At 27.7% G+C, this 21962-nt stretch overlaps 1 protein-coding gene across 2 annotated transcripts in view; it reads right to left on the reverse strand.

Annotated features, from left to right (window-relative positions):
* LOC124819039 (aminopeptidase A-like) overlaps positions 1-21962 on the reverse strand; it is a 66185-nt gene that overhangs the window by 19356 nt on the left and 24867 nt on the right. For both annotated transcript variants that reach the window (XM_065817338.1, XM_065817339.1), the window contains one exon: positions 14899-15041. In XM_065817338.1, the coding sequence (XP_065673410.1) occupies positions 14899-15041 (143 nt within the window). The remainder of the gene's footprint in view (positions 1-14898; positions 15042-21962) is intronic.

Consider the following 21962-nt stretch of genomic DNA (forward strand, 5'->3'; position numbering starts at 1 on the left):
ATATATATATATATATATATATATATATATATATATATATGTATATTTTGTATATAAATGTATATATGTGTTTATATATATGTATATATATATATATGTATACATATGTGTTCACATTAAATTTTCCTGTAAAAGTATTGTATGGTTTTTCGTTCTTTTTTAGTGTGGTTGAGAACGATAAAAGCATTATAATCAAACGTGGGCTGCATCAACGCCATCTCATAAAAAGGAGTAGTACTTATATGTATTACATATGCATCCAACACGTAGGCCACATGAAACTTACCCACAAATAAAGTGTGGCATTCGCTCTTATTTAGTGTGGTTTTAATGGTATAAACATTATAGCTATGTATGGGCTGCACCAACGCCATCCCATAAAGAAATGGTAAATATATGGTTAACATGCAATTGCCATATATGACCCACATTAAAATTTCTTGTCGGGTTACAACTAGTGATCGACCGAAACCGAAATTTGAGCCGAAACCGAAATTTGAGCCGAAACCGAAAATACCAAAGTTTCGGTTCAGTGAAGCCGTAGCCGAAACCGAAACCGAAATTTCGGCCGAAACCGAAACCGAAATTTCGGCCGAAACCGAAACCGAAATTTCGGCCGAAACCGAAATTTCGGCCGAAACCGAAATTTCGGCCGAAACCGAAATTTCGGCCGAAACCGAAACCGAAATTTCGGCCGAAATTTGAAAATGATTGTTTAAAATCCCTGAATCTTTTAAGATCACCGAATTAAAGCAAAAAAAAAAAACTATTTTACATATATCTAGCCAATCACCATGTAACATAGTTTGATAAAAACTCTAATATGTCAAGACATTTCAATAATTAAAGGTAATAATTGAAGTATTTTCTCTGCGAAATACATATTTTTTCATGTTTTCTGGCAAAAGTCTGTTTCTATCATTTGAAAGAATTTCTCTAGCAGTTAAAAACAACCTTTTAACTTCGGCAGATGTTGGTAGAGGTCGAAGGAATCTCTTTGCTACTTTTGCCAAACCAAACTTTGCTTTTAATGTTGTTTTCTAATATAAATCTATGAAACTTTTTTTTTTTTGTGTTATTTAGGTGCCTCAAGAAGACCTATAGGTCTTGTCACAGAGCACCGCGGAAGTGCATTTAATCAGGAAGTTCACGCCTCCTTCATTACCGTGACGCAAAAATATATCCGAAGCTCGTTTTGAGCCTGGATCTGGAAACTTCAGACCTTCTTTGAACTTTGAATCAATTTTTGAGATTTATAGGACTGCCGGTAGTTGTATTGCTTTTTCATTTAAGAGATTTTTTAGAGTAAACCACTTCTTAAATGTGATGAAAGTCCGCTAAGTGATTGAAGTTTTGGATTGTGCGATCCACGAGATATTTTCAAATTGCAAGTTCCGTATTTGAAATCACTAACTGTCACGGTAAAATGATTCCATAAACCAGTTTTTTATCGATTATTTTCCATTGTAAAATTTAACACTGAGAAACTTTTGATGAAACTATTGGTTTGGGTTGCTTTACTTAAATGTTAATTCATTTTAAGAATGATTTGAGAATAGTAACTTAAAAATATTATGTAACGTGATTTCAATTAAAATTTTTACAATTGTTATAGTTAAAAATTGATTTACTAACAAACGATTACAATTAGGAAACTGTCATGATCCGATTCTATATTAAAACTTAAAAAAAATCTTTTAAAAGTTTCGGTTCATTTCGGTTGCGGTTTGAACCGAAATTTCGGCCGAAACAGGAAAAGTAAAAAAATTGTTGAAGCAGAAAATTCGGTTTTGGTTTCGGCCGAAGCCGAAAGTTTCCGTTCACTAGTTACAACGATAACTTTCTAATTGTTGAAAAAATAATAAAAGTAAACAAAACCTCAAAATATCTCTGAATCACAAAGGATTTAAAAAAATCGTCAAATATTAAACAGAAGTTACATATTAAATCTAAAAACAAAAACACTTGTTAGCGATAAAATACATATAAACTACAAATATCTATTTGAAAAAATACGTAAAAACTTAAAAAGAAACTACTTCTCGGGACTAATTAATAAATTAAAAAACGACTTAAAACGCACAAGGTATTTTGAAACAAACTACAGGAAAACAAAAGTTATGCTTAGATTTTCTGCCGCAGATAATTAAAGCCGATAAAATTAGTTTATATGACCCAAGAGCCCTATCCCTTGATTTTAATACATTTTTGTTGGGATAGGTGCTTCCTTATCAAATAAGGTTTCAAATACGACGCACACTGACTCAGGACGATCAAAAAACGGCAAAAATTAATTAAAATTTGACATAATTGTAAATAAATAATGTTATATACCAAAATAATATATTTTGGGTCAAAGATTTCAAACTTGTTGAAAAGAAATTTTTTTACGCGCAGCTTCACCGCGTATAATGCGCGTATGCGCGCATTAAAGGTGACTACGCGTTTAAAAAAATTTTTCTTTAAGTTTTAGAATCTCCAAGACAAACACATTATCTTGATATACTACTCTACTAGATATTAAAAAAAAAAAGGTTTTTAAAGGATGTTGATACATAGAAAAAATATAATATAATAAAACTCTATTTTGTTACATTTATTATATTATTTACATTACAATTAATTTAATAACTTCGTCTGGTAACGGTTTTCCTCGATAGCTCTTTTGTTTTCTAAAAGATATGTTTGATACTTTGGATCTGATCTTACTAGAAGGTAATGCATTTGATTCATCATTGTGTTTAACCTTGATACTTTTGCCGTGTGCTTAAGTCTAGAATTTCTTATCTGTTTATTTAAACTCTCCAATGCATCTTCTGAATATACCTCAATTGGCAAAGGTAATTTATGTGATATAGAAGAACTATGTGGAAGCAGTTTATGTACAGTAGGAGGTATAACATACCAGCCGTTCAAACTTACCATAAGTTTAGCTGTTTCAGTGCAGCATAAGTCTAGTTCGTCGATATTAATAGGATATTCACAAGATATGGTTATGAGAATATTATGCAATCTTTTAATTATATCACAATCAACTTTAGTAATTTCAGAAAAAACTTCACTATTTTTAAATGCTCTTCTGGCAGTATTGCCGTCATTGGTATTTCCAGACCCAGTTTTAGGCATGTCAACATATAGGCTTAACCGTTCTCTGAAAAGTACCTGAATCTCTTTTTTTTTTTTAGTCTACAAATAATTTTTTCTCAATTGTTTTTGGCTTAAATTTTTTAATTTCAATTTTATAACTCAAATGGAGAATAAATTCCAAGCATTTTATCCAGCAATGCAAAGCTGAAATTCCGAGCCCCAAGGCTGACTCATTCTCAATTTTTTCTTTTAATAAATCAATATTGTTCATTTTGTTGGATTTAGTATCGCACACATTGCAGGATTGAGTGGATTTTGTCTCTGCAAGTGCGTTAACTACTTTATTATCAAACATTGTAAGATCAACTCTATAGCTGATATTAAAAGTCACCTTTCTTCCTGCAATATCAAAAACTTTGCAAAACGTCTTTAAGGTATTTATTTGATTTTTTAAATCTGATTCTTCTCTGGATAAAGTTGGACTCTCTTTTTTATATTGTAGATGAAGAGGTCTACAAAAGTGACAACTTGAAGAATTTCCATTTTTCCAAATTTCGACATCTTCTACTTTGAGCAATAGAGGCACAAAAGCTGTACTAAAAAGATTTTCTTCACTTTTAAGTTCTATAGTTGTGTTGCTTGTCTCGTATTTCTGTTTATAAATACTTTGGCTTAATGCTCCATCAAAACCAATCTTTCCATATAAAACTCCAAGTATTTCGTTACCTTGACCACAATTAGGCATATAAATCATTTCAGTTATTCTACTCACAGTGTGATCTAACATGCTTTGAAGAGTACACTTTGCAGAAATTTCAGAAAAGTGTATATTCTCAAGATAGCATTTCAATTTTTCTTCGAAAATATTGTGGAAGGTAGGATAAATACGCACATTGTGTGCAAGAGCACACAATGTGCGTATTTATATTTTTGGAACTCGGTGGAACATTTTTTTAGCTGATATATAAACCAAAAAAATACAATTACTTGGTGCTTTTTTTTAAAAAAAGTGTTTAAACTTAAACAAAAAAATCAGACTTTTTTTTTCTTTTTAGTAAATTTGAAATATATAGATCCAAAAGATTATCTTCAAAATAAATATAAACTTTTATTTAAATTAAAACTACTCTTTTTTACTTCAATAAAAATCTCACATTTTTCAGATTTTTTTTAAAATAATAACAAATTTTTTTACTATTAAATACAAAATAAAAGTTTTATTAAAAAATTATTTATACTTTTGAAATAAAAAAATATTGCAATTTAATATTATTTAAAAAAGGGCACTTAATTTAGAGAAAAGTTGGGAGGGGTTTATTACCATTTTGTAGTTGTTTTGAGTCACTGTGCGACGGCTTCTTGTAATGATTTCCTCGTACCTATAGATAGTTGAATTTACTCTGTTGAGTTAACCTCAGAATTATACCTTGACAAACTTGAAGAGCTTTAAATTCTGTCAAGAGAAACAAAACAACAAGAGCAGATGAAATTAATAGAAACATAACAATAGATTGCTTTGATATATTAAAACATGTTCGTTTTTAATTTTTAAAGCTTTTATCAATTGAGGAATATTTCCAGAGCAATTAAAAGTTGCAAAAGTTACTCCAATCTTTAAAGAAGGTGACAGACATATTAACTATAAGCAACTATTTTCCTAAAACATTGCTAAAATATTAGCAACTATAACTAAAATATTAGCAACTATCGTCCCAATACTGTTCTTTCGATATTTTTATACATTTTAGAAAGAATAACTTTCTACACAAAAACAATTTTACTTTAAAAAGTTCAACAGAGCATGCAATAATCCAGTTTGTGCATGAAATCTCGAAATCTTTTGAAAAATCACAGTATTTGTTACCTTCATTGATCTATAAAAGGTACCTTCATTGATCTATAAAAAGCTTTCGGCACAGTAGACTATCATATTTTACTTAAAAAACTTAAATATTATGTAATTAAAGGTACTTCTTTAAAATGGTTTAAAAGCTACTTAACAAAAAGAAAACAATTTGTAATTAGTAACGACGGTTATCAAAATAATTATCTTGATATCGTATGTGATGTTCCTCAAGGTTCAATCCTTGTACCCTATTTTTCTTGATATATATAAAGGATTTGATTAAAGCTTCTAACCTTATTAGTATCATTACGCATTCTATGAATACAGAATTAAAACATATACTAAACTGGTTTAATTGTAATTAGCTAACTTTGAATATCAATAAAGTTAAATGTACTCTATTCCATTCGTATGCAAAAAAGCAATTTTTTAGCAACAAACATGTCACAACTTTTTATAGACGAGTTTGAAATAAAAAATGATTACGTTATAAAATTCTTAGGCGTATATCTCGATGAAAACATTGCTTGGAATAACACATTATTTATGTATCTACTGAATTTTCAAAAAACATTGTGATTCTGTATAAAGCTCGTAACTGCATCAATAGAAGTTGCTTAAGCCAACTTTACTACTTTTTTATCCGCAGCTCCATAAATTATACTAACACTACTTAAAGGAGTACTGTAAAAAGTAAAAACTTCTTTATCGTCGTCAAAAATATGCAATCTGCATAATTAACTATAATCTGCATAATTAATTTCGCCACCTATGTTATTTACAACATAAATTTTTTATTTTAAATTATAGATATTAAAAACACATTTACAATCAGTTAAATAAAAGAAATCTAACTATATTCAATAAGTGGGGGCATAGCCATCGATACCGAGAGGTATAGGGGCATGTTCCTTACTCCACCTTTTGTACCTATTTTTTTCCTTTTTTTTTAGAAATGTATGACTCGCTTTTTGGGCTTATGATTTTGATTTCTTATTTGCAGGTGCCTTTTGAGATTCCTTTCAATTACTTGGCTTGCCATTTGTATTTCTCATCGAACTAATTGAGGAGTGATGAATGATGGTAGTTGAGATGCTGTTGATAGAGTTGTTAGTATTGCTTGTGAATACTTTTATGGATTTGCTGGCGCTATTTGTGCAGATGTCAATGGAGTCGTTGGTGCTGGTTTTGATGCTGGTGGATTGTGAAGCTCTGAAAGCTTGAGTTTCTCTCTATCGACTGCATTTTTATTTAACAGATAGAGACTTGTATTTTTAAAACCACTGACTGCGTGTAATCTTTTGAAAGTCTGCTCTGATGAATGTAACTTCGAAAGCAAGAGAGGAAACGTCAGCTTATTTAGTGCATGAAGCCGCTCGTGCAGCTAAAATGCTTAGTGCTTTACGTTGACTTACTTCATTTGACCAGAGTTGTTTAAAACATAGGTACTTTGTTGGCATTTCATTCTTGAATAAGAAAGTTTGATTTGTTATTTTCACATAATTGAACACCACAGATTAAATTTCTAGGAACGATAAACCGTAGCCCCAGTCACCTAGAACTTAAAGAATGTGAACCAGTAAGGATTCAGTCTCATAGCTAAGATTTGTTAATATAACAGCCCCGGCTATCCTTTCTGGATTTTGAATTCTTCCTTCTAATATCCTTCGAGGTGTATAGTATAATTCTGCATCTCGCTTGGAACTCATTTCGCCGGCTTTAACTTTTGCAATGGCTTTTTCCATTAGCTCTTTGCTATAATTGGTGACAGATTTTCTCTTGTAGTGTCGTGGCATGTTGCTGATAAGCGATTGATTTAATAAATTTGAATTGATTATAAACCAACATGACCTGAGAAATTGATTATCAATTAAAAGAAGATGGAGATGGTATTAATTATCCAATAAAAGCGCATACTAAATATTTTTTTACTTTATTTATTAATTATTTTCTTAAACTATCTTAATCATACATATTAATTAAATTACCTAACTATTAAAAAGCGCATAAGACCAGATAAATTAATTACCAAAATAAGAGGAAGGGAATTAATATTAATTATCCAATCAAAACGCATTTTTATTTAATATAAGTAGGTGGCGAAATTCCACCATTTAGTATTTCCGTAATAACTTTAAAACCGATCAAAATTAGAAAGAAAAAAACAATACAAAGAATCTTTGAAAAATTTTCAATAATTTGGTCTTTTAATAGAAATTTTAATTTTAAATAGAAATAAATTATTTGATTTTTATGAGAACTTCAAATTTCCTGTTTTTTATAGATTATTTTTGTCAATTAATTTTCTTATTAAGTTTTCACAAAAAGAAGATTATTTTTTTTGCATAATTTGATAAGAAATTTGTTTTTCTACTAAAAGAAATATGAGTTATAAAAAAATCTTATTCCTGAGTAAAGTTTTATTTAGAAAAGTACACCGATTGGTAGCGAAATTTCTAAAGTGGCGAAATTACCCCATTTGACTCTATATGTGTGCGTTATTACTAATTTCAATTATGCTGTTAAATTTTGTAACTATCTTAATGGTAACACGATATATATATGGCATTAATAATTATATTAAGACATTTCAACGTAAGCAAAATTAACAAGCAAACAAAAAAAATTGTGCTGCGTAATTTGAATAAGTAACTTTCGATTTCTTTCGATTTCGAAGTTAGAAGTTTAATAGCTTACTTGGATTTATAGAAATTATGATAATTTTTAATGATACAGATAACTCTCGATAATTTGAACTATCAGGGAACCGGAAAAAAAATTCAAGATACCGAGAGTTTGAGATATCGAGAAGATTTTGGCTCAAAGGAGTATGCAAGGAACAAGAAATAAAATTACACCAATGTTCGAGATATCGAGTAGTGGAAAATTCAGAGTCAACTGTAACAACGATCTTTGCAACAAATAGCGTATTTTTAAAATAAACGCGATAAATTGTAAGAATAACAATAAAAAGGCAATTTAATCGGCAATTGGTGCGATTTTTATATTAATATAATAATAAATTAAGTACATTAATATAAAGTAATATAATAAATAAATAAGTTAAAACTAAGGATTCTGGGATCAAAATGCGGGCAAACAATTCAAAAGATAACAATATATTGTTATCAAGATTAACCGATAACTAAGAAACTTGTATTGCTGTTATTATACATATTTGAGTTGTTTGTCCGCATTTCGATCCCAGAATCCTTAGCTTTAATTTACTTATTATATTATTTTATATTAATGTATTCAATTTATTAATTATTATATTTACATAAATTATTATTAAATTTTAATAGTAACATGTTAGAATAAATAGCGACAAAATTTTATTGATCGGCACAAATAATCGCATCAATTTCCGATTAAATTGCCCTATTGTTATTTTTATTATATAATGTTATTCTTATTGTTATATAAATTATCGCTGCTCCAAAGGGAGACAATTTATATGAATGGCTGGCTACAATAATGAGGCCACAAGGCTCATGATATGATGATGGTATAAAACATTATTAACTATAGTTGTCAATATAAACTCTCGACAAATGTTTGAGTTCTTGTTTAATGTTTGTTAATTTTTAATGTCAGATAACACTGAAAGTTTTCTTTTCAATCGGTTAGTTTATATTTTTAATATTTTAAGCCTGAATAATCTGTTTTTTTTAACAATAAATGAAACTTAATAAACAAATGAGTTTAACGAGTCTTAGTACGTTCGGAATAGGTATATTTTCTAAAAAGTTTATAAACTTTCCCTCTTATATTTTATTATCTGAGAATAAACGCTTAAACAAAAAGAACTTGACAAGGTCAAACAAATATAATAACCAGCTCAAAGTGGGTCAGTAGGTAGACATAGTGGGAAAAATTTTAGTTTTTTGTGTAAACTCTAAAACTTATTTAATTTCAGTATCTATATATATATTAAGAGAAACTTATAGATATTTCATTTGAATTAAATCCCTTAGTTACGGTAACTCTGAGCATATTGAAACTTAAAAAAAAATTTATAATTATATATAAGTAATTGACTTGATGGAAACGCTGAAATTTTTAGTGCAGGTTCTACAAAATATTTTCTGAAACAACAAGTTCTTTTCAAAATTTTAGCCAAAATTGTGCTTTTCTTTAAAGTTGTGAAATAGCAAACCTTGACTTTGTTTAGGGAAGAGTGGGACATATTGGGACAGTGGGGCATAACGGGATGGTTATGCCTGAAGCTTTATATCTCAGTTAAAAAAAATTTTTTTCAAAATTTTTTTTTTATAAAACATTTTAAATTATTGCGCTTTATTATTGTAAACTGCAAAATCTAAAAAAAAATACGCAAAAAGTGAGTTACGTAAAACAACTGTCGCTTGAAAAATGCTCATGCTATCAAGCTACAAATTTCATAAATTAGAGAAAACACACTGATAAAGTGACTGAAGCAGGATTATTTCATAGGGGAGACCGGGGCTAGTTGGCTCGGTTTTTACTCTATGAGCTCTGTAGCCCTAAGAGTACATTTTTTTAAAAATATTAAAGTGTAGTCTTAAAGAGTATGGATTAGGTTATCTTATAAAATTTGCATTCATTTACAAAAAAAAATTCTTGGGGCCTTTCCAGACCCTCAAAAAAAAAAAAAAAATTTGCGCCAACTTACCCCACTACGGGGTAAGTTGGCGCAAACTATAAAAATAATTATTAATGCACTATTAAGTGCAAAATTAATAGAAATTTTTTTAAAATTAATTTTTGCAACAATTTTATCCCAAAATTTAATATTACTTTTAGCTGGTACCAAATATTAGTCCGTATAAAAGCCAAACAGTAACCCACCTTTTATCTGTGGAAAAAAAAACTAAACAAAATTTTTTTTTAATTTTTTTGTAAGAATAAATATTTTCAATATTGTTAAAAATAAAAAAAATAAAAAAAAAGTAATTTTATAAAAATAAATATTTTTTTCCATAGTAAATGCTATGAGCCAACTAACCCCGTGAAAAATTTGTCAACTTACCCCGAAAGCTTTTTTTTTAATAAACAGTCTATAGATCCTGAAAAACGGCAGCTTTGAAAAAAAAGTCTGACTGGATATAGTAAACCAATTGTGACTGGAACTTTTACAATAATTTTTTTTTCATACGACTTAATATTTTCTTTGTAAAGTAAAAAGGAAGCGATGTTCTAAAAGTTACGTTTTTGTCCAAAAAACGCATAAATCTCAATACCTCCCATGCGCATGCGCGAATCCTGACAATAATACAGTGAATGATGAAATGATCAATGAGGAAGTTTCTGAGTAATTTTTGTCACTTTCTGATGAAAGGCTCTAAAGATAAACGCAGTTCGTCAACTTACCCCTGCGGCCAACTAGCCCCGGTCTCCCCTACTTGTATTTTGTTTCAAAATGGCAGTTAATTTAGTAAATAATTCGAAAATTTGACCAAAAGTTGACAGGAAAATACAAATTTTTCGATAAAAAAAATATTTTTGTTTAAGATCCTGCTTCAGGAACTACTTTAAAGTATTATAAACAACTCCTGAAAATTTGAACGTTTAACTATCAGCGGATTTTAAGATATCGTTGTTCTAAGATTACAACATTCGAAAAAATAAATAATGAAGAAAAATGCAAAAGAAATTAATAAGGTTAAGATGTTCATTGAGCAATCTACGAGTAAAACAATAGAAAAACATAAAAACAGAATATTTTAAAAGATAGTAGATATATTTTAATTAACACAGATATTGATTATTTAGATTTTTATATGACATAAAATGTAGAAACTGACCACCATTTATGGTTGCTATGCGCGTTGCTATGGACAATTGTAAACAAAAGTTGACTATTTTATTGTTTTAAACAAATTTTTAATGTAAACAATAATTTAAAGTCACTTTCTCTTAAAAGATACGTAGCTTTACTGATAGAAACTTTAATAAAAAAAAAATCGTTTTTTTGCATTTTTTTTACCATGGATCCACCTTAAGCGATACTACGACAAAAGATCTTGAACTGTTACTAATTTACTTTACTTATAAAAATTTTATATTTTTCAGACAGTATTTTTAATCCTCTTTTAGAATCTGGTTTTAAAAAAATAAATGGAATTAAACTTTTTGAATAGTATTAATTTCAATAAAATGACTTTATTGGGCATATTGGTACAACAAGTTATTTATATAATCGGCTATATTACTACCATTTTGTGATGCTGTTTACAGTTTGATGATTTTGTTTTTTATCTAAAATATTATTTTTCGTATTTAGAAACGCAATATTAGTAATAAATACAAAGAAGTTGTTATTTTTATAACTTTATTAACGATTATTAATAGTGTTTAATGATGGTGAGAAATTGTATAGGAAAAATCAATCACCCAAAATGGGATAAAATGCAGTTTTTGCTGTGAGTAAAAAGGAACTCAGAATTTGGAAAACTGCTAATACGTATGGCGTAATTATATTTGCCCTGCATTGGCATATTGCTAATAAGCCGTCTCATCAAAAATGTTGCCAAACAGTTTCAAAATATTTTTTGTGTGATTTATGTGATCAATTATATTTTTTGTTTAATTTTAAATTAAGTAATAGTTACCAATTTAATAGTATAAAGATTAGGGTAGAGCGGAGGTATTTTGTAACAAAACACAAAAAGGTTATTTTTTATTTTAGTTATTATTTCTTTTTTGTGGTGTATGGTGTATGGGCGTGAAGTTTATATGGGTATGTTACTTTTTTGAGAGTTTAATGTCTGAACATGTTAAATAATAGATAGCCATCATTTTTTATTATTTTTAAAGGTTTACAATTAACGAATAACTGCTGCTTTTTAACTGTCACATTTTGTCCCATTTTGTTACGTTGGTTGTCGTAGCTCATCTTAAGAATTTTTTTTTGTTTTTTTGTTTTCCTATATCAATAAATTTTAGGAAATTTTTTAAAAAACTGTATTATCTATGATTAGTTTATTCGCAGCAAGCATTGGTTTCTTAAGTCTCCCTTTATGCCCCGCTCTACCCTATCTGTTTATATTCTACTATGACTAAGTGGGAATGTTTTTGGTACCTCTTATCTATAATTCGTTTTAATTCTAATATGTCGAAGTTGCATTATGAGCATCGTGTTTATCGTATTTGCTTGCTGTTAAATGGGCATGATCGTCTAACACTTTATATACAAGATTGTAGATTTTAGATCGCAAAAGATAAGCTGAAAGCTTTCAAGATTTTAAAAGTCAAACTAAATTAATATATAAAGAAACTCAATTAAAAACACCAACTGTTTTGGAACAAGAACATTAAAGAGGAAGTAAGACGAGTTGAACCTACTAAAACGACTTTTCATAGCAACATATTTAAAAAAAATATTATTGGTATATAATTAACTCTTAAAGTAGTAAAATAAATACTTAATGGATATTTACTAGTACTATTAAATATTACTTAATGGATATTTACTAGTACTATTAAATATTACTTAATGGATATTTACTAGTACTATTAAATATTACTTCACCATAAAACTATAGTTTTATGGTGCAGTAACTTTTTAATAAAGTAGCAATACAAGACTGAATAAAAAAAATGTCAACTTTATATATGCTCAAAAGTAAGGTTAGGTAAAACACAAAATCGACATTCTCTGTCTTAATAAAATATATAAGCAATATGGTTCCACAGTATAAACATACCATCCTTCTATATATATCTTTTTTATCTGTATGTTTTAAATTGGATTAATCAACTAGATTAGTTAAGTATAACATCATACGCTGCAGCAGACTTTGAAACCAGAAAATTATCACGGGATATCTTACTTTAATTAAAGATAATCTTAGATTTTTTGTTGTTTCCCTCAAAAAAAACTTCATAAAAGGCAAGATATTATTTTCTGCATTCAACATTATAGATACTAAATCATTGGTTAAACATATGGTCAAGATTTAAAATAGAATTCTGTAACTTTACTTGTAACTGTAATTAAACATTGCTTGTTACTGTAACCAACTGTGACTAAAATGTTCAAGGAAATGTTTACGGATTACAAAAAAGATATAGTATTGATAATAAAACAACAAGAAAAAATACTCTTAAACTCATCAGTGCGAACGCAAAAATAACGAGCGACCGACAACAAAAAGCTGAAACAAACATTAAAAGCGTGGAAAAAATTAAAAGATTGGAAAAGGCGGTATTTGATATAAAAGAAAATTTAAATTTTCACGAGGAGCTAATTTAAAAAAATGTCAAAAATAATATTGAGTCTATTGAAAAAAAAAAAGAATTTGTAAAAACGAAGCGCATAAAAACAATGAGTTTATTGACTATAAAAAAAAACTTAGAGAAGCTGAGGATCAGTCACGAAAAAATAATCTTAGGATTGATGGCATCAAGGAAAATAAAAATGAAACGTGATCATCGCGCATAAATATTATTAAACTGTTAGACTAAAAAGATAAGGTAGAAATTTCAAAAAGTTCTTCTAAATTAAAGGGTAAAAATATCTACATAAACAAAGATTTTTGCTTCGAAACGAACTTAATAAGAAAAGATCTGAGAGAAAAAATGAAAATTGAGCGGCAGCCGGGAAAGTTTGCATATATATCATACGGTGAGCTGATTATACGCCAATGGGTGTCTAAGAAAACAAAAGAAATCGCGAATCCGTGTCAAGATAGTATGGGGTAAGGGTTTATTAGTTTTCTTTTAACTATTTTATTAACTGTTTTTATTTATATATGCTTTACTTTAAAATGGAGGAAAACATTATAATTAAAATTTTAGATGAAAATGTCGTACTCAGTGACGTTGATGACTCTTATAAAATTAATCAAAAAACATCTGAAAGCCAATACTAAACAGTTATTGAATCTTCTCAATTTCTTCAAAAAACTAAAAATAGTTTTTCAATTTCAACTTCTAATATTCGAAGTTTAAATAAAAGTTTGCAAATCTTAAGTTTTTGTTGGATGAATTAATACACGATTTTAAAATTATTTGTCTAACGGAAACTTGGTGTAAGCGATTGGTGAAACAAATGCCCATTTTGAACTAATTAATTACTCATTAGTTCACCAACTACGTGGTTTTGGTGTTGGTGGGGGCGTATTTATATTTATTCACAACTCAATTAGTTATAATTTACGTCACGATATCTGTGTAAATGAAATAGATCGTGAGTCATTATGCATTGAATTAATAAAGAAAACAACAAAATAAAATAATTATAACTCCATGATGACTCCAGTTTAATGTGTTTGTAGTCTTTATCATAAATCAATTACAAAAACTGTTAAAACAGATTTTTTATATATATCTTTTAAAACTGATCGGAAGAAATTTTTTAAGTTGTTTTAAAGTTTGTAAAATACTTTAGTTATTTTAGTAAAGTCAAATGATGGTCAAAAACGCAAAAAATACATAATGGTCAAGAAAACAAAGAAGTCACATGATGGTCCGAAAAAAGAAAACATAATGGTCGAAAATGCAAAAAAAAAACTAGAACTCACAATATGTTTTATAAACTTACAATATATTAATTTATGATGAGATTGTGCAGTGTGCTCACAATTTCTGAAATAGTCAGAGGGTGAACTCTTCTAGAAATTAGTCATAAAAAAAATTCGCTCTTTCTTTTGACATAAAAGAAAAATATATAAAAACCACCAAAATAAATTATTTCCAAACTCAGCTAGAATACCAAAGCTTGTTATAAGATTTTTTGAAAACTTTTCAGCTCATCTAGCAAAAATTTAAAAAGTCAAATTAAAGAACCACTTTTGTGAACCACTAAAAATTCTGTTCTTTTTTTAAGTTCTAAAAATACTGTCGATAAAAAAAATTTATTTAGCCTTAAATACTTTGAGACATTAACAAGCCTCATAAAACATATCAAAAGACTGATTAGAAACAACTCTAAACGCTTTAGATATAATTTTTTGTTTCTTTAAAAAATTATTTTTACATACCTTTTTTTAAAATGTCCAGGCTGAATCGTTCTTGAGATACAATTACAGTTTCGTTATCTATTCTATCAATGGAAACCACTGGAAAACCGAGTTGCAAAGTCCAAGTGTCCATTACGGATTTTATATCTTTACCACTGACTAAACTGATATATATATATATATATATATATATATATATATATATATATATATATATATATATATATATATATATATATATATATATATATATCATATATATAAATATATCATATATATATATATTATATATATATATATATATATATATATATATATATATACATATCATATGTATATGTATAAATGTATATAGATATGTATAAATGTATATAGATATGTATATATATATATATATATATATATATATATAAATATATATATATATATATATATATATATATATATATATATATATATATATATATATATATATATATATCATATATATAAATATATCATATATATATATATATATATATATATATATATATATATATATATATATATATATATATATATATCATATATATATATATATATCATATATATATATATATATATATATATATATATATATATATATATATATATATATATATATATATATATATATATATATGTATAAATGTATATAGATATGTATATATATGTATGTATATATATACACACACAGTGCTGTGGCTAGTGGGTTAGAGGCTAAACTGCCATCTATCCACCCCAAAACCTTACATTAGGGCATTATTTCCTTAAAAATTTTCCCGCAGACATTACTAAAAAAAAAAAACCCTCCTCAAAAAGGGCTCCTAAATTAGCCGTTATATATATAAGTATATATATATATATATATATATATATATATATATATACATATATATATATATATATATATATATATATATATATGTATATATATATATATATATATATATATATATATATATATATATATATATATATATCTGCTGGAAAACAATTTCAGTTCTGAAAATCGCTTTGACCCTCAAACTGTTACTCAGTTTATTTTTCTTTTTTATTACCAAATTTAAAAGCTTGTTTATTAAAGATTCTATTCTTTAATAAACAAGCTTTTAAAATCTTGAGATAATCAGCTTGCTCTCTGACAACCTATACAGATTTTGATTCTATCATTCTTTAGCTGGTTTGTTAACCGGTACAAAAATTTGTGTTAACCAATCTAATTTGTTACAAATTAGATTGGTTACAAATTAGCTACAAATTTGGTTGAAATCTAATTTTTGTTAAGCAATTTCTTACTACTGAGTCTGTTTTCTACCACTATATATATCTTATTCGTTTTTGTATAGAATACTATTTTCATATTTGTTCTAATTTTTAAATAAACTTTCAGTTAACTCCAAACGAAATTAAGTTTGCTTGCAGACTTCTTGGAGTAATTAAAAAAAAAATTAAACCATAAACGTAAATGATAACAACGACATACATGCTTTGTTAATAACCGCATAGCATATATTATGATTTACTAATACCATTTCTATAATAGACAGCTATGACGTAGTATTTAGAGTCCTTGACTTATTAAATGGTATCACGAGCTTACTCAATTAAACATTCTTATTATTTTTAAATTATCCCTTAATAAAAATAAAATACTAAATTAGAAAGTGTAAAATTTTAGTAACATCTTTTAATATATTTTTGTAAGTTGATATTTCGAAGATTAAAAGTCAGATATAATATTTCAAAATAAAAATTAATCAAGGTTTTTTTTTCATAATACGCTGCTGTTATTGGTTGCAATATATTTTTTCCAATTCCTTTAAATCAACGCTTTGTAAAGTATGACTATTTCAAGCACGACCTTGAAATTCTCAAGTTTCGTTTATGCAATTTACTCAAGCTTTTTTTTTTTTTTTTCGAAGTCTGACTTGGCAAGGTCAGGCTCTAACGTTAGAGGCTCCAAGTCGAATTTCATTTCTTGCATTCCATTCAGTAGAGTTTTATAAGTTCAAATAAAAAAAAACGAACAAATTTTAAATTTAAATTTTTTTTACTTTGTTACTCGTAATTTAATCTTTTATTTAAAAAAAAAGGTGCATCATCAAAGAAAGACATTTTTGGATCTTTTATTTTTGTTGATTTGGAAATCATTAGATTCTTAGCAAAATTGAACTCGCTTTAATTTAAAAACAAGTAAAACCGCTGAACATCTACGGTCAAGTTCCTTGTTCAAAATAAAAAAAACGTTCTGATTTTTTTAAAAACATCATTCTCTCATCAAATTCTCTTTTTATAGTCATTTTTGTAACTTTTTTATTCAAATATGAACTTTTTTTAGTTTCTATTTATTAAATAATGAGAGAATCAAAATATTTACAAAATATTGTTTTTTTTTTAATCACAATTTTTCACCTTAATTTATCATATTTTAGTCAATTTTCGTTTTTAACAAGTAGACCACCCAACCCAGCTAGCAAAAACACATTGGGCTAACGTATGTAATACTACCGCGCACGTCAGCTATTTTCTCTGATGCAGATCTAATGTTGATTCAATGTCAAGCGTTTAGCAAGGATACCAATGAAAAGATGTATACAACCCAACGTTGCAATTTAAAAATTATATACTTAAATAAAATATTCTGTGAATCATTGAATATTTAACCACAAGCAAAACAAATGTGATTAATACGTATAGATTATGATTATTGGCTTCAGGATTAAGTACTCATAAAATCAAAATGTACTAAACTTAATGTTTGAATTTATAATACCTGTTTAGAATAGACGATTAGATTAGATGCATTTGATTAGACGATTAGATTAGATGTATATATATGTTAGACAAGCCAAAACCAAAACTGGAACAATTAAAATCAGAACAATTCTTCAAAACACTGAGACAACAAAACGTCTCAGTACTACAAAATAACAATCAAAATATTAGGCAAAAACGGGTCCCTTTTTAACATTCCCCTAAAAACAACAAAAAATTTTTACTTAGAAGTGGCAAAAAACAAAAAGACAGTCGTGTCAGCAGAACTTTTCTGGAACGGTTCAACAAAAACAACAATGCCGTGGAACCAAAATTGGAAAAAAAACTTCACCTCTCACGCATGCGGACCGACTCAAAACATCCTCTTTCGTTTTTTACAAAACAGTTTACCTTCTGCGGCCTTGCTAGCCAAAAGCACAAGGCAGCAGATCGTCAAAAACAACAAATGCAAAACTTGTGGTAAAATCAAGGACAACATCCATATCTTTGCCTACTGTCCTCCTTCTGTTGAAATTTGGGAGTATTTTAAATATGTATATAACTCCTTGACATCCCGAAACAACTTTTCTCCGATAACTTCGATTTTCTCGATTGAAACAGCGAATTTATCAGAGAAAAACCCTCTGCAATTTTGTCTATGATATACAACAAAATTATTGTTATATATGATTAGCAAATCACTGCCAGCCCTTATTTTATAAAATATTATTTTAGCACATAAGTTTTTAACTTTAGTGTTCGTAACGTAATGTTTATGTAAAAGTCCTAAAATTCTTTTTAAATTGTTTTGGAGCCATGAATCTAATTGATATGTTGCTGACATTTGTGAAATTATATGTTATTCAAGCTGATGATAAGTTTCCTTCTAATAAGTGTCCTGAAAAAAACTGTCCACGAACTATGAGGAATAAAATGCAGAGATGTTACCCAAGAAATATGTTGCAATGGTATTTTTTGATCTTACTCCACATTTGGAAAATGCGGGAGCAGATGCTTTTACTGCTGTATTTCAATACTATAAAAATGAATCGTTTTTAGAATGTAATAATTTTGATAATCTAAAAGTTTATTGTTGCGTAATTGTTTTGTTATAACTTTTATAAATTATGGAAGTAAAAACTACATTAAATAATATATACATGCATATATAATATATACATGCATATATATGTATATATATATATATATATATATATATTATATATATATATATATATATATATATATATATATATATATATATATATATAAATTTTAAAAATTTGATTTTTGAAAACATTAAAATGAAGTTATAAATATTGACTTGGTTATTTGTTTTTGATTTTAGGAGATGTTTTGAGCAATATGTAAACTTCGCACTTCTCGTCCAAATTTTGTTAGAAGCGCTTGTTTTAGAAGCGCTTGTTTTATAAGCGCTTGTTTTATAAGCGCTTGTTTTATAAGCGCTTGTTTTATAAGCGCTTGTTTTATAAGCGCTTGTTTTATAAGCGCTTGTTTTATAAGCGCTTGTTTTATAAGCGCTTGTTTTATAAGCGCTTGTTTTATAAGCGCTTGTTTTATAAGCGCTTGTTTTATAAGCGCTTGTTTTATAAGCGCTTGTTTTATAAGCGCTTGTTTTATAAGCGCTTGTTTTATAAGCGCTTGTTTTATAAGCGCTTGTTTTATAAGCGCTTGTTTTATAAGCGCTTGTTTTATAAGCGCTTGTTTTATAAGCGCTTGTTTTATAAGCGCTTGTTTTATAAGCGCTTGTTTTATAAGCGCTTGTTTTATAAGCGCTTGTTTTATAAGCGCTTGTTTTATAAGCGCTTGTTTTATAAGCGCTTGTTTTATAAGCGCTTGTTTTATAAGCGCTTGTTTTATAAGCGCTTGTTTTATAAGCGCTTGTTATACTTAGTCTAATAAATTTGCTGAAACATATTTGGAGGATCGCTCACTTAAAAATATTTTTTGCTTAGAGCTATCAGAATTAATTTTTAGGTAAAATCATGCTTTTGAGCTTGATTGTCAATAAACTCAAGTAATCTTGATGACAGCATAAACTTGATGACGTCATAAACTTGAAGACAACTCAAACTTGATGACATCAAAAATCTTAGATGAAATCTAAGTTCTATCAGTTTTTGATGTTCTTAGAAAAGGAAAAAGTCTTTATTTGAGAAATCTAGGACATTTTTAATGCATTTCTGTTTTATTAAATTGACAACTTTAGGCGCAGCAATAAGCCTTTTAAAAGCAGTTTTATCATTTTTAAGCAACCTTTTTAAAAAGCATTTGTTTTAACGGAAGAACCAAACTTATCATCTACGAAACTCTAGATGCTAAGTTTGTTTGACCAGTTAATGAAGAGTTGTTTTGAATAAAGCAAAAAAAAAATAATTATTATTATTATTTAATGATATTTGCAGATGATACTAATTTATTTTATTCGTCTACTTCTATCTCAGAACTATTTGAAACTGCAAGAATGGAGCTTAAAAAACTAACTCTTGGTTTAAATCTAACAAATTATCATTGAATACAGAAAAAATCAGCTATATTCTGGGAATATAGCTGATTTTTTTATATATTCAGCTATAATATGCGTATCAAAGAAAAAAAATCTATATCAAATATATTACCATTTTTTAAAAATAAATAATAAAATTATCTAAAGAACCAAAGCAACAAAATTTTTAGGAATTCTTATCGATGAGAATATTTTATGGAAAGCCCACATAAACTTTTTAAATACTAAAATAAGAAACAACATTTGTAAGCATTACAAAGCTAGACCGATATTACCCAAAAAATCTTAAACAACTTTTTTTCTTTCATTTAAACCGATTTCACGTAAAGTATTATAGCATGGGCAAGTACTCATAGATTTAACCTAGTGGCACTCTATCGACATCAAAATCATGCTGCAAGTATAGTATTTAATAAAGACAAGTTTACACATGCTGAACCTTTGCTAAAACTTCTTAATGCACTAAACTTCTATAAAATTAACACCTATCAAAATCTATTGTTCATGCCTAAATATAAACTTGGACTTCTCAATCACATTTTTCAAAAGAGTTTTTCAAATGCAATAGAAATAGATACGACACTCGAGAAATAAAAAATTTTAATTTACCAAATAAAAAAGCAAAACTATCACGTTCATGGCCCCACAAGCGGGGTGGGGGGTGGTACTGTAAGACTGGGGCCCGGAGGTGAAGGGTGGTAGTAACCTGAAAAATAGTAAATCCGAGTAAAGTGTTATTGTTTTGAATTAAAAATAAATGTGAAAAGAAAAGAAAAACTTTTGAACCAAAACTATTGTCTGAAATTAAAAAGTAGCAAACAAACAGGCATTTCAACAGCTCAGGTAACCTTCTTGTTTTTTTACTTATTTCATATATATTGTCGTTTTTTTAGGCTAAGTTCTTTGAGCGATTCCTGAAGCTCATTTTCAAAACATAAGTTATAAGTAGTTATCTTTAAAAAGTAGCTTAACATTTATATTTGCATTTAAGAGTGCTATGGTCTTCAAACTATTATGCGGATCGTTCTGTAAACTAATTTCTGAATTCTTTACATATAACAGTTTTTTCTTCATTAATAGATTGGTTAGCTTAATTTGCTCTATAATCTTTCAGGTTAATCATTTTAAATTGGTTGAACTTTGTTATCAAATCAATAAACTAAAAAGGAAAAATAATTTGTTCTAATCTTTTTGAGTTGAATCATAATATTTTTAATTTGACATTTAAAAATATTATGATTCTGATGTTCTAAAACTAAACTTTTACTTCCTTAAAATATACATTTGTGTTCAGGATGTAAATGTATGTATCTCAAAATATGGACACTAAGGTGTTTGAAGTAAACAAGCGTTTCATAGGGTTTATGAGCTTTAACGGGAAAACAGGAAAAAGAATAACAGAAGAAATACTTGCCACTCTAGAAAGACAGAACATACCACTTCAAGATTGTCGTTTACAAGGTTATGATAATGGTTCAAATATGTGTTGTAAAAGAAAGAAATTTAAGGCCCGCATCTTAAAAAAAAAACAATCTGCCTTATTTTCTCCATGTGTAGCCCATTCATTAAACTGTGTAGGAGTCAACGCAGTAAAATTAAATTCTGATGTAAAAACCTTTTTTGGAAGCAAAAAAAGTTTCTACTGCTTATTCTCTCAAAGTCTTGCTCGTTGGGATGTGTTGAAAAAAAGCCGTTATCTGTTCAAAGTCTTTCAGAAACAAGGTGGAGTGAAAAAATTCAAGCCATTCAACCAATCGTCAAACATTATCCTAGCGTACTCGCT

This window comes from Hydra vulgaris, chromosome 14, assembly GCF_038396675.1.
Source record: "Hydra vulgaris chromosome 14, alternate assembly HydraT2T_AEP".
Lineage (NCBI taxonomy): Eukaryota > Metazoa > Cnidaria > Hydrozoa > Anthoathecata > Hydridae > Hydra > Hydra vulgaris.